Source organism: Mesoplodon bidens, assembly GCF_964165515.1.
Source record: "Mesoplodon bidens genome assembly, chromosome: 4".
NCBI classification, from domain to species: domain Eukaryota; kingdom Metazoa; phylum Chordata; class Mammalia; order Artiodactyla; family Ziphiidae; genus Mesoplodon; species Mesoplodon bidens.
In genome coordinates this window covers 26,783,600-26,800,105 of record NC_138160.1, presented here as the reverse complement: position 1 = coordinate 26,800,105, position 16,506 = coordinate 26,783,600, and the positions used below count along the sequence as shown (strand labels likewise).

At 40.0% G+C, this 16,506-nt stretch overlaps 1 protein-coding gene across 4 annotated transcripts in view; it reads left to right on the top strand.

Moving 5' to 3' along the window:
- The window catches only part of DROSHA (drosha ribonuclease III), a 133,895-nt gene that overhangs the window by 74,364 nt on the left and 43,025 nt on the right, over window positions 1-16,506 (top strand). For all 4 annotated transcript variants that reach the window (XM_081231262.1, XM_081231263.1, XM_081231265.1 and 1 more), the window contains 7 exons: window positions 532-639; window positions 1,629-1,767; window positions 2,107-2,167; window positions 8,279-8,338; window positions 9,638-9,737; window positions 13,836-13,938; window positions 15,908-15,978. In XM_081231262.1, the coding sequence (XP_081087388.1) occupies window positions 532-639; window positions 1,629-1,767; window positions 2,107-2,167; window positions 8,279-8,338; window positions 9,638-9,737; window positions 13,836-13,938; window positions 15,908-15,978 (642 nt within the window). The remainder of the gene's footprint in view (window positions 1-531; window positions 640-1,628; window positions 1,768-2,106; window positions 2,168-8,278; window positions 8,339-9,637; window positions 9,738-13,835; window positions 13,939-15,907; window positions 15,979-16,506) is intronic.

Below are 16,506 nucleotides of genomic sequence, written 5' to 3'. Positions count from 1 at the left end.
ACAAAGTTTCAGAATTTGTGAGTCCTAATCCATTCCCTTAGAATTAAAGATAGACAAGGAGACACAGAAATTCTTATGACTTCCTTAAGGTTACCCTGCTGGGTACTGATGAACCATGGCTATTCCTACTTCAATGAGGGCCAATAGGCCTTGTTGTAAGCAGCTTTTTGTATTTGCTCATTTACTCCTTTTACCTGTCCTTGAAAGTAGCTACACTGATTGTCTTCATTTTACTGGTGAGGAAACAGAAACAGAGAGGTTAGATAATTTGCCCTGAGTCCCATGTTGAATGAGTGACAGAGCAGGATTTGAACCCAGGCACTCTGGTTCTAGAGACCATATCTTTAACGGCTGTAGTCCACCACCCCTCACAGAGGATATGCCAGGATGCCATGCAGCCAGTAAACTGTTTCAAGACTTTGTGAGATGGAATTTAGGATGTAAAGATGGTTCTTGTTTGTTGTAAAATAGATGAAGTGTTTTTAATAAGTTTTTATAGAGTTAAACATATTGAAATATGCTTTTTCCTAGCATGCAATGATGCTGCCTGTTCTGACTCATCATATTCGCTACCACCAGTGCCTAATGCATCTGGACAAGTTAATAGGATATACTTTCCAAGATCGTTGTCTGTTACAGGTAAGAATTACTCTCCTGTACATTTATATAATAACAAGATAGGAGTAATTCATCTTGCAGGATACAAATGGAGCACTGAGATTCTCTGTTCTGGGAGATGATGAGGATGTTTAGAAACAAAGCTCTCTCCACTACTCTACTCTTATTGCCACTTTCAAACCCTTTTTCTCACTTTTTTTTTTTCTTTTTGATGCTGTCCCTAAAGAAATAGACTAGGGCTTCCCGGGTGGCGCAGTGGTTGAGAGTCCGCCTGCCGATGCAGGGGACATGGGTTTGTGCCCCGGTCCGGGAAGATCCCACATGCCGCGGAGCGGCTGGGCCCGTGAGCCATGGCCGCTGAGTCTGCGCGTCCGGAGCCTGTGCTCCGCAACGGGAGAGGCCACAGCAGTGAGAGGCCCACGTACCGCAAAAAAAAAAAAAAAAAAAAAAAAGAAATAGACTAAAGCTAAAATTTGCCCGTCAAACCTGACCGCTTCTTTCAGCTTTTCCTCCTTTATGGCTCTTCTTTCCAGGTGCTGCATATTCTAATTCTTCTCTGAAAGATGTGGTTTTTTAGGTTTGTTTAGAAGAGCTTGCACCAAAGCTTTGGAAATTTGACACTGGAGGAAATAAGACGGAAAGATCAGGGCTTAAAATTTGACTAGATAAACAGATCTCTTTCCTGTTTCATTTGAGATGATTTAAAGATGGTGCTTGGGGCTTCCTTGGTGGCGCAGTGGTTGAGAGTCCGCCTGCCGATGCAGGGGACACGGGTTCGTGCCCCAGTCTGGGAAGATCCCACGTGCTGCGGAGCTGCTGGGCCCGTGAGCCATGGCCGCTGAGCCTGCGCGTCCGGAGCTTGTGCTCCGCAACGGGAGAGGCCACAGCAGTGAGAGGCCCCCGTACCACACACACACACAAAAAAACATGGTGCTTGTATGCTGAATTTGTTTTTGTTTTTGTTTTTATGCTGAGTTTTTAAGACTGAACTTATTTCATTGAAATTTTAGCTGGCCATGACCCACCCAAGTCATCACTTAAATTTTGGAATGAATCCTGATCATGCCAGGAATTCTTTGTCTAACTGTGGAATTCGGCAACCCAAATATGGAGATAGAAAAGTTCATCACATGCACATGCGGAAAAAAGGTATGTTTGGATTCCACTCTCCTGTTTTGTTCTGTCTCCTGTTGTAAATTAAATCCCCACCAGGAATGGTTCCCTGGTGACTGTTTCATTCTCTCTTTCTTTAGTGTTTCCTGACCCATATGTAATAACATTCACTTTGAGCAGAGCATTATGATAAGAGTAAATGAATTTGTGAGAAAATTTTCTTTTTCCTGTCAAGTGTTTTAAGTAACTAAGTTGATCAGACTTGTAGACATGCTAGTCAAATTGGGATGAGATAGATAATTTTCTTTCTACGTGTCATATGATGGTCCTAGAATTCTTCTTACAGTATTTAGCTGTGATTTTTTTTTTTAATAGGAATTAACACCTTAATAAATATTATGTCACGCCTTGGCCAAGATGACCCAACTCCCTCAAGGTAAAGTAGATTTTTTAATAATAGCTTTGTTGAGATATAATTCACATACCATACAATTCCCCCATTTAAAGTGTACAATTCGGTGGTTTTTGGTTTATTCACAAAACGGTGCAACCATGATCACTGTCTAATTTTAGAGCATTTTCATCACCCCCAGAAGAAACCCCATACTCCCCATTTCCCTCAGTCTGCCCAGCCCTGGACATCCACCAGTCTTCTTTTAATCCATGTTCAATATTTATGGATTTACCTATTCTGAACATTTTGTATAAATGGTGTCATACAATATGTGGTCCTTTGTGACTGGTTTATTTTACTTTACATTATGTTTAAAAGATTTATCCATGTTACAGTATATGTCAGTGTTTCTTTTTATTGCCAAATAATATTCCATGGTATAGATATACCATGTTTTATTTATCTAGTCACCAACTGATGGTCATTTGTTGTTTTTACTTTTTGGTTATTATGAATGCTGTTGCTGTGAATATTTGTACACAGGTTTTTTTGTATGGACATATGTTTTGATTTTTCTTGGGTATATACCTAGGAGTGGAATTTCTGGATGATATGGTAACTCTGTTTCACCTTTCCTTTAAGGAACTGCCAGACTTTCCAAAGTGGCTGCACCATTTTATTTTCCCAGCAGCAATATATATGAAGGTTCTGATTTCTTCACATCTTTCCCAACACTTGTTATTATCTGTCTTTGTGAACCTGGGCTTCCTAGTGGATATGAAATAGTATCTCATTGTGGTTTTGTCATATTTCCCTGATGGCTACTGATGTTGAGCATCTTTTCGTATGCTTATGGGCCATTCGTGTATCTTCTCTGGAGAAATATCTTTTCAGATCCTTTTCCCATTTTTAATCAGGTTACTTTTTGTTGTTGAGTTACAATCATTTTTTTATGTATTCTAGATACAAGTCCCTTATCAGGTATGTGATTTGTAAAAATCTTTTCTCGTTCTATGGGTCATCTTTTCGCTGTCTTAGTGAAGCACAAAAGTTTTGATGAATTCCACATAATAGATAAATTTTGTTGCTTTTGTTGCTTCTGCTTTTGGTGTCATGTCTAAGAAACCATTGCCTCATCTAAAGTCACGAAGACTTACATCTGTTTCTTCTAAGAGCTTTATGGGTTTTTTCCTCTGACATTTAGATCTGTTCTGTTCTGAGTTAATTCTTATATATGGTATGACATAGAGGTCCAGCTGCATTCTTTTGCTTGTGGATATGCAGTTTTCCCAGCACCATTTCTTGAAAAGGCTGATCTTTCCCCACTAAATCATCTGGGTTGAAATCACCCTTGACAGTATATTTGAGGGTTTATTTTTGGATTCTTAGTTCATTCCATTGATCTTTATGTCTGTCCTTAAGCCAGTACCACACTGTCTTGATTACTGTAGCTTTGTAATAAGTTTTGAAATCTAGAAATGCAAGATCCCTTCTCCAACTTTCTTCTTTTTTTTCAAGACTGTTTTGGCTATTCTAGACCTATTACATATCCACATGAATTTTTTAATTACCTTAAGAACTTTTGCAAAGAAGCCAGCTGGGGTTTTGATAGGGATTGTGTTGAGTCTGTGGATCAATTTGTGAATGCTTACCATCTTAATATTAAGTCTTCTGCTTAATATTGTCTTCTGTTCCCTGAACATTAGATGTCTTTATTTTTTCTTTGTTGTCTTTAATTTCTTAGTAATGCTTTTTAGTTTTCAGAGTATACATTTTGTATATCTTTTGTTAAATTTATTCGTAAGTATTCTTTTCGATGCTATTATAAATGAAATTATTTTCTTAATCTTTATTTTTGGATTGTTCATTGCAAGCATATAGAAATACAATTGATTTTTGATTATTGATCTTGTATCTTGCAACCTTGATGAGCTCATTTGTTAGCTCCAGTAGTTTTTTAGTGAATTCCTTAAGATTTTCTATATAGATGATCATTTCACTTATAAATAGAGATATTTTTACTACTTCCTTTCCACTCTGGATGCCTTTTATTTCATTTTCTTAACCTAGTTGCCCTTCCTGGAGTCTCCAGTACAATATCAAATAGAAGTGGTGAGAGAGGATCCTTACGTTCTTCCTGATCTTAAATGGAAAACATTCTTTTACCATTGTGTATGATGTTATCTCTGGGTTTTTCATAGGTGCCTTTTATCAGATTGAGGAAGTTCCCTTTTATTCCTAATTTGCTGAATGTTTTTGTCATGAGAATGTGTTGAACTTTGTCAAATGCTTTTTCTGCATCTATTAAGATGATCATGTGTTTTTTTCATTTATTTTATCCATATGGTGTATTACATTAATTGATTTTGGGGTGTTAAACCAACCTTGCCTTCCTTGGATACATCACACTTGACCATGGTCTATAATCCTTTTTATATGCTATGTTTAGTTAGAATTTAGTTTGCTAGTATGCTGTTGAGGATTTTTGGTCTGTAGTTTTCCTTTCCTGTGACGTTTTAGTCTGGTTTCACAATTAGGATAATACTGGCCTCATGTAATGGGTTGGAAAGTTTTATATGTTAGCTTTCCTTATTTTATTTCTTGATTTTAAGTGATACCTTAATATATTAGTATTCTCACTTTGTGGCCTGGAACCCCTGAAGCACCTGGGAAGGAAGTAGGCTGAGTCTATATAAACTCATTAACACCCTGGAAAACTGAATGGAAGTAGATGCCAAATGCTGATGGGGCTCTGATGTTGCTCTCAGGAGGCTTATCTCTGTGTGTGAAGCACAGCAGGTTCTATTTTGAAAGCCAGTAGAGGAGGTTGCTTGAGGGCGGCTTGCTTTTTAAAACGGGGCCTTGAAGAGTTGAATAGCCAGGTTTGTCCCTCTTGGGATCCAGACTTAGATGGATGAAAGGTAGGTAGAGCAGGGTTGGAAGTGACAGAGTTGAGACACTGCTGCAGCTGGTAACTGGCCTCCACAGTGAGGGAGGTGCCCAGCTGAGCTAGTGCAGCTTCCTTTTCTACCCTTTTCTTTTCAAATAGACTTGCCTTGACGTTGCTGTCTTTTGAGGTTATCGTAAACCAAACTGTCTTTCCTCTTCAATGAAGAGGTGAAGAGAAAGGCAGGCCAGAACTTTAAAATTCCAGTTTGAAGATGATCACATGCCTTACCACTGTGTTCGGTGAGGGTCTAAGATCAGAAAAGGACTGTCTAATTAGAGGAGCCCTTAATCACACCCTCAGGGATAGCGTGGCCATGGTTGCATTTTACCTTGCTATATTGTGGAGTCTCCCGATGACCGGTTCTGTATTTTAATAAGTGAAACCCTGCGTCCCCTGCAGCCCCTTTAGCAAGGCCGCACACGCAATAGACACGTCCTTTTCAACGATGAAAGCACAGGTTTAAGTGATCTTTGTCTCATCTACCCAACCACAGTTATTGGTATGTAAATTATGTCTTTTGGTAGCACAGTTTAAACCTCATGGTTTATGTTTTCTCACTGTGGCAAAGGGAACTATAGCTGAGAAGCTGCGTTCTTTCTGAATTTACCATTTTGAAAACGATACCATTGATAGAGAATAAACAGATGATCTCTCTTGTCCTTTGACTTCTGCCCTGGCCTCTGCTGCTTGTGCTGAGAGCCTCTTGCAGTAGGTCTGATCTTTTGGCTGATGCAGAGTCGACCCCAAGTTTCTGTTCAGAAAGATCCTCCCAGCCTCGGTGGCCGGGCCGGCTGCTGCTTGGCTGCTGCTGTCCAGTAGACCCAGCTGTGCCAGTACAGCCCTGGGAGCCATACTGAAGCAACTCAGACAAATGTAACCCAACAGACATTTATCTGGTGCCTTTTGAGCTTGAGGCAGTTCACAGATATTTTACAGGGATCCAAAGGCAAGTAAGACAAAGCCCCTACTCACCAGGAGGTGTGACTGCCTGGGGTGGGGGTAAAAGTGCCGTTAACATAAGTAACTTCATGTAAGGAAGACCCTGCTAAGTGCCTCAGTGAAGGTCAGAAACAAAACATACACAGCAGACGGCGGGCTAAGGAGAGCCCTGGTGGTTGTTCAAGGATTATAGGTCAGTTATGCACTGTGCACCAGAATAATTGCATTCACTTGAAACGACTTGCCCTCTTCCCTGTTTCTTAGTTTGCTGTTACCAAGTGGGATGCAGTAGTCTCTGCTTTGCTCCTTGGACGTATAGGTATATCTTTGAAACGAACACTCTCCAATTTCAAATGTCAGTGGTTATATCTCCTCCCGAGCAAGCTTGCTCAGAATTTCAGACTGGAGAAAGGAAAGAGAGAGCCAACGAGCTAGTAGGTTGTTTGGGGAATCTGTGTCTGACACTGAAGGCGGAGGAGTAAGGCAGGTCGGGGAGCTGGTGGAATTCTTCCCCCCGGCCCCTCTGGGTACCACTCCTCGCCCCTGCCCATCCTGCAGTGCCATTAGTGCCGCCTTCTGCCAGGTCTCCCTTCAGGCTGCCTCTCCAGGCTTCATCTTGCTATTTCTGGAGCCTCCTCTCTATATCTTAGCTGTAGCCTGCTTGAAAGCTTTCTGTGACGTCTCGTCACCTACTGAATAAGTCTGAACTTCCCCACCTGGCAATCTCAGTACCCAGCGATCCAGGCACGTCACTCTCTTCCCTGTGGCTGTCTGCACACCAGTAAGACTGAGGGACTTGATGTGCTGCCAGGCGTACCCTCTCCCTTCCCTGAATGCCAGCAGTAATTGTGCCTGTGGAATGCCCTGGGTACCCTGTGACATCCTGCCCAGATCCTGCTGGCATTTGTTTTATTGTGCATGTTCTGGTTCTCCCAGGTATTATAATTGTGTCATAGTCTGATTTTTTTTTTTTTTTAACTGTGAGCATTTTGAAGGTCTTTTGTCCTACTCTCTTCTTTCTTTTTTCAAATTCTTTTCCTTTTCCAACTAATGCCTTTCACAAAGCAGGGGCTCAGTAAATAAGTCTTAAAGGAAAGAATGCCATTCATGACATTACTTTTATTTACTCGTTGACTAGAAATAGGGAAATGGGGGCATTAGGAAAGGTCGCGGTCAGAGCCATCAAAAGTTTAAATGGCTGGTTACTCTCTTAATCTGATTTGGGATCAGCTAGCGTTTACAAAAAGACACGAAGACTTAAAATTAATAAATAAAAATCTGTCTGCCTATCAAAACTGCAAAATAATTAACTTTTATGATGGCATCATCTCAAGTGACTATGCCGCCCATAACTTTTTAAAGTGTCACTATTTAACCACATAAATCTCAGTTGTATAGTTATATTTAACTCATGCACATAACAATGAAATGTTACCACAGAGAAGGTCTCTGAAGGATTAGGCATTCTGTTCAGCCTTGTACTCCAACATGAGAAACAGCCTGTGACATGCACATTCATCATGTAATTAAGATATAAATAAAATGCAATCTCTGCACTGAGGGGGAAAGTATTAATTTTGATGAGGGACTCAGGCAGGGATTCATCTGGAGCTCACATTTTGCTAGACCTCGAGAGATGGGTAGGTTTTCAGTGTGTCTCAGTGCACAGGGGAGAGCAGAAGCCTCCAGGGCGGCAAGCAGCTTGGCCTGAACAGAGGCACTGAGTATTTGAGGGGATGCCGTTTTCAGAGAGGACCAGGCAGTTTTGGAACAGGACCCTGTGCATGGGCGGGAGAGGATAGCAGTGGACAATGAAACTGAAAAGGTAGGTTAGGCCTATTTTGAAGCACTTTAGATGCTCGGTTAAATTTAGAATTTGGAGTTTGGACCATGGGAAGCTAGAATATTGTACCAAAGCTGATTTTTCAGTGTTCTAACTCGCTTTAAGAATGCATTCTCCTTTCTCTCGTCCACCTGATAAGGGTGTGGAAAGAGTCACAGTTTGCTTTAAATCTGACTCCCAGGGGGAAGGAAGCACTAGGGTGGGAAGCCTGAGACACATAGTATGAGGGGACATTCCCTCCCTTTCCCACCAGGCAGCCCCTGTACCTCCAGCTAAGATGGCCATCAGTGTTCTTGATTATGAGGAATAAGGTAGGGTGCTTTGATTACTAAAGGAGCTAACCCTCAGTATCCTTTTCTTTGAGAAGAGAGGGAGGAAATATAAATGTGTGCTATTTTCAGTGATCTTTTTAATTCTGTAGGATTAATCACAACGAACGGTTGGAGTTCTTGGGTGATGCTGTTGTTGAATTTCTGACCAGGTAAGCAGGCTTTTCTGCCGTTCCCCAATAATTGCATTTTATAGGTAACATACTTAATACATACCTTCTTTGTAATTAGCCAAATAAGGCCTTGAAACACCATGTTTTTGGTCTCCTCTGTAGAGCTTAAAAGCTACATGTCTGTGGCTCTTGCCCTGATAACTTGCACCCACTGATGCTGTAATGAGCAAGATTACAAGATGAAAGGCTAGTGTCTCTGTCCTGTCAAGTTTATGTTCAAGTTGCTACAGCCAGAAGAGATCAGCTTGTCTTGGTCTAGATGCTTCAGAGCTTATATTCAATTTGTAGCGAAAGGGATGATATTTTAAAATGTCATTTCATTTTCTAGGATTTGTCTTTGATCCCCTTCTCACTCTTCCTGAACTCAAGGGAAGTAAAGTTTACAAGAGTTTTAATAACTAGATTTTGTGTGTGTGTGTGTGTGTGTGTGTGTGTGTTTCTGTATGCTTTCTCCGCAGAAATATTTTAGGGTCCTTAATTTGGAGGTAGGGGTAGGAAAGTACATTTTGTTTTTTCATTACTCATAAAATTTCCCTTTTAAAGGGAGATAACACATGTTTCTCTTGGACCTGTCTTGAGCTATTTTTATTCTCTTTAGGTCATTTCTTTTCCCGGAAGGACATAATGAGGCAAAGTGGCTGTTTTCTAAGCTTACTCTCACTGGACACAGTAGGACTAGACAAGCTCAGCTGCCCCGATCAACAGTGGGTCTGAGACACCAGTGTGAGAGATAGGGGAGCGCAGTTAGTGGCATGGTCTGAACGGGTCTTCCATCAGCCTTCTTCCTAATTCCCTTACTTTCCTGATCAACAGCGCCGGTTCTGTTTGCCACTCGTGTTCCTGTTCCTGTCCCTGTCTGTCCTTGTGAAGAACGTGCCACACAGCTGCCCTGCTCAGAGCTCCCAGGCTCCTCTTCAGGGGCCCTCATAACCCAACCCAAGCAAAGCTCTCTGTTTCCAGGCTCAGTTTTCATGTATTAGATAGGTTTGCTCTCAGCAGCGTATGAATGTTTGTTCAAGTCTTTGTTGTTACCGTATTTCAGAGAAATCTTTTTACAGGAGTCAGCGTGAACGTATGAGTGAATGGTGTTGTTTGGGTTTTAGCACATTCAGATACACCGTGCATACTGTTTAACTTTCAAAGACCCTACAGTTTAGTTCACTTCAGCTGGTACGTATTGCCCAGATGTTATGTGTCAGGCCTGTTTTTTGGACTCAGAACCGCAGACAGAATATTGTGATACATATTTACTTATATGCTTTTTTTTTTTTTTGGCAGTGTCCATCTGTACTATTTGTTTCCTAGTCTAGAAGAGGGAGGATTAGCAACCTATCGGACTGCCATCGTTCAGAACCAGCACCTTGCCATGCTAGCAAAGGTACGTCACATATCTGAAGCATTTGTAGTGAAGTCATTCTCTTCTTCAGTCCATGCATAATTTTGCATTTGAATAAGTAACCCTTTAGGGTCTATTAAGGGTTTAATATTTTATAGACGAGGAAGGACTTTTTTGTTTGGGTTTTAAGGACTCAGCCTTACTAGTTCTGTTACCTTAGTGAGTTTCACCAGCAGCCAATGAACTCCACAGTGAGGTAGCTTGCTAAGAGAAGAGGAAAACTTTGACAGATGTGCGTGTACAGAGGTAAATATTTGGGGAAAGGAACATGAGAACAGAGTAAAAGAAATGAAACGTTTCGTATTTTCCCTTTGTGTAATATTTCTGTATTACATTTGTTTTTAATTTACTTTAACAAGCAGAATCATAGCTTTGAATAGAATACTCCAGGCCATTTGTATCCACAGGGGATACTTTACAGATCTTTGTGAATTCCCCCCAAATCACAAATCCTATTAATTAAGATTTAGGTTTTAGGCTGTTCAGCTAGCCACGTTGACTTAGCTGAGTGACTAATAGAAGAACCTTTTCTTGATTTAGATTCATGGTAGGCATGTTTCTTACATTATCTCACTTGATCTTCCTGTCTCTGTGCAGTGTCTTTTTTTAAATTAATTTTTATTGGTGTATAGTTGCTTTACAATGTTGTGTTAGTTTCTTGCACTGTCTTATCATAAATCATAACGGATAGGACATGGGCACTTGCATGGGCCATCCGAATACCCGCAGGGGGACCATGGACAAATTGTTATTCTCTTTGCCAAACCTCTGCTTTCTCATCTATAGAATGGAGATGGCATTAGCATCTGCTACACAGGGTGGTTGTGAGAATTAAATGAGATGATCATTTGAGTTTTCATGATTCCATGTGTAAAGTGCTTGGTGCGATGCCTGTTCATAGTAATCACATAAACATGTGAATAAACCAGTAGGAGTCAGTTGTTTTTATTGCTGCTGCCATTTATAAATTACGTTTATAAATCGTTACATTTTATAGGCCTGTGGGTTTATTCAGTAGTAGGGGGAACGGTGGCTGTTAAATTCCCAAACAGCAGTGATCCATTAGAAAAGCTTTTGTGAGTTTTCCTTGATTTTTGCTTTAAGTAGTTTTATTTTTCTTCATTTTGATAAATAAATGTTGAAATCTGGTAGAAAAGACTAGATGAAACCCATTCTAGTTTTATGACTGACTTTTTAAAAAATATATGTATTTATTTTATTTATTTATTTTATTCCGGCTGCATCAGGTCTTAGTTGTGGCACTCGGGGTCTTCGTTGCAGCGTGCGAGCTCTTTGTTGTGGTGCACGGGTTTTCTCTCCCTAGTTGTGGCGCACGGGCTCCAGGGCACGTTGGGCTCTGTAGTTTGCAGCACGCGGGCTCTCCCGTTGAGTCGTGTGAGCTCAGTAGTTGTGGCGCACGGGCTTAGTTGCCCTGCGGCATGTGGGATCTTAGTTCCCTGACCAGTGATTGAACCCGCGTCCCCTGCATTGGAAGGCGGATTCTTTACCACTGGACCACAAGGGAAGTCCCTGACTTCTTAATTGGATTTTGCCAAGGCATTAATTACAACTAAAATGTGGTTACTTTTATCCCACGGTTTTCGTGTTAGCAAGAGTGCATTGCTTTATTATATATAACATCCTCATCATAGCTATGTTGCTAGGCTTTGACCTAGCTTCAGTGGCATTTGAAAATATAGACAGTGATGCCTTCAGGAAAAACTATAGGCAACGGGTATGCTAACTTGGTTTTAGCCTTACAGTGAACGAAATTCCACAATCTATATAAAACTGCTTCAATGTTTAGTTGATTTAATTGTCAAGATGCTTCCTGATAGTTCACGTTAAGTGTCCACTGGAAATACCTTTAATAAGTAGATTGTCAGCACGCTTCCCCCACCTCGCCATTGTTTTCTTTTCAGTTTCAGATATAATAGAATTACATAACTGTTTTTCAAACAATTGTAGGGAGGGTATTTACAAAGTGTGGGAAATTACCATAGCATGAACATGGATGCTGTTACATAACACAGTGGGTGCTGTACAAAGCCACAAGTTATGACGGGGGTGGCCAGTTTCTCCCTTCAGGGATTTCTGTGTGATCTTCCTCCACCCAAAACCCTGACATTCCCATAGCATTCAACACCCATCTCCTCCGACAGTAGGCAGTGGTGGTCTTACCCTTCTTTTGTCTAGAGCAGTGGCTCTTAACCATTTGGGAGGAGGGACTTGGTGGAGGAGTATTGCTAACTCTGAGAAGATAATGAAAAGGGCTTCCCTGGTGGTGCAGTGGTTGAGAGTCTGCCTGCTGATGCAGGGGACATGGGTTCGTGCCCCGGTCCGGGAAGATCCCACATGCCGCAGAGCGGCTAGGCCCGTGAGCCGTGGCCGCTGAGCCTGCGCGTCCGGAGCCTGTGCTCTGCAACGGGAGAGGCCACAGCAGTGAGAGGTCCGCGTACCGCAAAAAAAAAAAAAAAAAAAAGAAGGTAATGAAAGCTCTAGGTCAGAGCTTCAGACAGGAACATTTTAACACATGCACAGTGGAGCACCACTCTCCTTTTTAAAATTTCCGCTAATGCCTTCATGAAAAAGTAAGGATACAGAGGAGGGATTATGAGAAGTTGGAAAATTCATAGCATTCCAGAATAGTTGTTTATAATATAAAATATGGCTTGCACTCTACTCTCAAGCACGGCTCCAGAGATAGCAAACAATTGGATTTTCCCAGTGAAGTTGTGAAACAAGTGAAATTTACATATTCTAGCATAAACTCTTGCACTTGGGGATCCATTTTTTAAAAAGAGGTGGTTTCTGCTGTTGCATTTGTGGTAGTCAAAACTCTCATTTGAGTTTATAATACACTCATGAATTCCTAGGAATACAAAATACTGATAGCATATGTGTCCCATTTTTATTGTCCCTTTTCCCAATGTAAACAGATATGGATATTTTTAACATACATATCAAGACACACAAAATCTGAGTCTCTTTTATCTGAGAGCTGATGAGATTCATATTGTCCTAGGTTGTTCATTGACTTGTGACTTGTTCCATATTACCTGGCATGTTATTGCTTAGTAAGTATTTATTGAACTGAATTACATGGTAATAGAAACAGATTTATTGCATGCTTATGCAATGTTTGTATCTTTCTCCTTTTATGGAATGAATTGTGATTTCCATTTATTCAATCTCAGGAGTTTTATAAAAAAACCATACTGTGTCTAGTTCTAAAAGGACTTGATTTGTACCTTGTAATACAATAGGATAAGAAATAAGTAGTTACTGAACTCAAAATAAAGAGAAAATATGGGTAAGACAGTAAAAGGAAGGCAGAAGTAAAGTTAGTGTGCACAGATATATTCATTAAGTCCTACACAATTTCTAGAACTGGGCCGTAAATTTGTCTCTAAACTTGTCTGAGGCCAAATAAAAAAAGAAAATATAATTCATTATAAACCATATTCCCAGAGCCCTTAAGATAGTTCCAACCCATTGCTTAGATCTCACTGAGACTTTAGAAGGATGAGTGTGGAAACCTCAAAAAGCAGACATAAGTGCAAAGATATATGGCTCCCCAAATCCTTGTCAAATAAAAAAAGATTTAGAGATATAAGGCATTTTGAAGTCTTCTGAGGGTCCCCATTTACTCTACCACATAAAAATCTCTTACATGTGGTACAAACACCATCAGTACCACATAACTCTGGAATCCTAGAGGTTAACTTTGGGTTGGGTTTGTATCTTCCTAGACATATCGGGTGAACCCAAGGGTATGGTCTTGTAACAGAGTCTCATTCCAGCTTAAGCTAGTCTTTGTTCTGAACCTGGAATTGGACAGCTCAGATCTGATCAGTTCTGAACTAAATTGAACCATCAGAGTTCATAGAAGCTTGTTTGGGGAAAAGTCGAGGTTCGTCAGCGCTAAGCCGTATGTAAGGACTCGTAGGGAATGGTGACTAAATTTTCACATAAGGCCAATTAAATTGTAACCATACCCCTAGGAGATGCTGAGTTATCACGGTTGCAATACGATTTTGTCGATTTTTTTCTTACTTTCTGTCATTTTGAATTTTGTAGAAACTTGAACTGGATCGATTTATGCTTTATGCTCATGGACCTGACCTTTGTAGAGAATCAGACCTTCGACATGCCATGGCTAATTGTTTTGAAGCATTAATAGGTAATTTCTCACTTATAGTCTAGTTTCCTGCATGTCTACAATGTCTGGAGGGCACATAAAATTCGATGTGGAGACTTGGGACAAAATTACTTGTTGCCAAAGCATGTGAGGTCCCCAGTATAATACCCACCTCCTTATACTATAGTTATTGTAGTTCCTCCAGAGCAGCAGTCATACTTTCTTTTCTTGAATTCCTTGTACCATGTCATGTACATGCTTAGTATATACTGAACTGAAGTGCAGTGAATTAATATGGGGATGGATTACTTGCCAGATTTGATTCAGGATCACATACATAAATAAGTTGCTGGTGAGGCCCTAATACTGTTTTTGATCACATTTTAAACTATTCACAGGATTTTCTGATTTAAACATCTTGAAGACACCACATATTTAAAATCCCAGGGCTTGAGTCTCTATAACTATTGTTTATTCACTTGAAGCAAGACTGATGCAGACACTTTACTTCCTCACTCAGGCTCTTTACTTCCTCAGTTTCTTTTTTACTGTAACTAGAATATAATTAGCTGTTTGTACAGGAAAGTTATGAAGAGTTAATTAGCTGGTGATTGCAAGTCTGCTTTACAATGAAACATTTCAGTAGATTGACAACTCCTTGATTTTTTAAGGTAAATGATTGAGTACATTTTTCAAAGGGCTTTGTACTTCCTTATCCATTTTGCCCTCTTTCTTTGAAAATGAATATAAAAGCTTCCCACTGTAGTTCCATGCTGATGATGGTAGCAAGAGAATGTTTAATAATTATCCACAGTCTTTTCACAGGTATGTCTGTTTTGCACAAATATGTCTATTTTCAGAGGGTTTGTCACGTGGAGTGACTGTGCTCTGTAGACATAATACTTTTGACAGTTGATGTTACAGTTGGCCCCATAGCCTGGCACACATGATCCAGTTCCCTTTTGTAACATTTACTGGCTCTGTGTCTTTGCCAAGTTATTGAATCTCTTTGAGGCTCAGTTTCCCCATCTATGACATGGAGATAGTATCACTTACCTCACAGAGTTGTAACGATCTTAGTATCTGATCCTGGTTGCATCAAATCCAGAGCAAAGTTCCATTTCCTTTAACCCTCCCCAGAATCACCTACTATGGGCCCCAGTCCTGTAAATCTTTTCTAATGCCCCTTACTAAGGTGCCCTTGAAGGTGAAGATAAGAATGTGAAAATGCTTTGTACAGGGCCTAGGGCATGAGTGACCCCCCCAAACCCCTACTACTGCTACTGTCATCATCATCATCATTATTATTGTTATTATTATCATTATTACTACAACTATTGATAAATAATAAGTGTATTTAGTCCTCAAAAGCCCTGGTGACTAAGTATCTGAATATTTTATGTGGAAAATAGCCTTTCTGAAGACAGATGTAAAAAATATGATTTTAAAAACCAGCCTACTCCAGTTATTTGATACCCAGTTAAGATGTTACTGTAGTACTTACTGGTTATGATGAATGGTAAACATGTGTACAGTACTTAGTTATTTCAAAAAATTTTTAATAATAATTTCTAATTAAAGGTAAAGGTTATCCTGATTTTTATTTGCAGAAGTCTTAATTGATCTGAGCTCAGATTTTATCTATGGTCTGAAATATAAACTATAAATATAGAAAATAAAACATAACATTTTCATAAAGTTAAGTATTTGTGCATAGTTCCCTTAGTCACTAATGGTTCATACACATATCCTTCATGATAGTTCATAGTTGGCCTCTTTTTCTTACAAAATAAGGTTTATGTTTTAGTAAACTGAATTTCATATTTCAGTCTAACTTATAACACAAAGCATAGCTAAAAGAGGGAAAATGCCACCTTTAAAACAATTGCTTCTGATCTTGTCGAATTTTTCTGTGAGTGGGTTTTGCCTTGCCTTTTGGCTTTTTTATGGAGATATGTAATTTTCTCTGAATATTAATGCAGCCTTTTGGCATTCTCTTCCTTTTATCTAGGAGCTGTTTACTTGGAGGGAAGCCTGGAGGAAGCCAAACAGTTATTTGGACGCTTACTCTTTAATGATCCGGTATTTATCTTGATTCATTTGATTTTTCTCAGTTATATATCATTACAGAAGATTTTATCTCAATTAGTCTTTGTATTTTAAAGAGCGTGTAAGAGAAACAAAAACCCCAAATCTACCATAAATGGTAGATTCAAGCACTTCAAAAGTAGCTTAGGGCTTCCCTGGTGGTGCAGTGGTTGAGACTCTGCCTGCCGATGCAGGGGACGCGGGTTCGTGCGTGTCTGGAGCCTGTGCTCCGCGGCGGGAGGGGCCGCAGCTGTGGGAAGCCTGCGTACCGCAAAAAAAAAAATAGCTTATTCAACTCTGTCACAGATGGGAAAGTTCTGTGGACATTTACACTAGTTTGTCTTCTACCCGAAACCCCATCTTTCCTCATGGTCACTTGTAAGTTAAATATGAAAACAAATAAGGTAGGACTTTGCTTTATTTTGAAGTATCTTGAAATTAATTATGATTTTATATTTTATAATCATTGGGTACCTACCCCATGCAGGCTTAGTTGAAGTTATAGCCTTTTGGCTTTTCTGT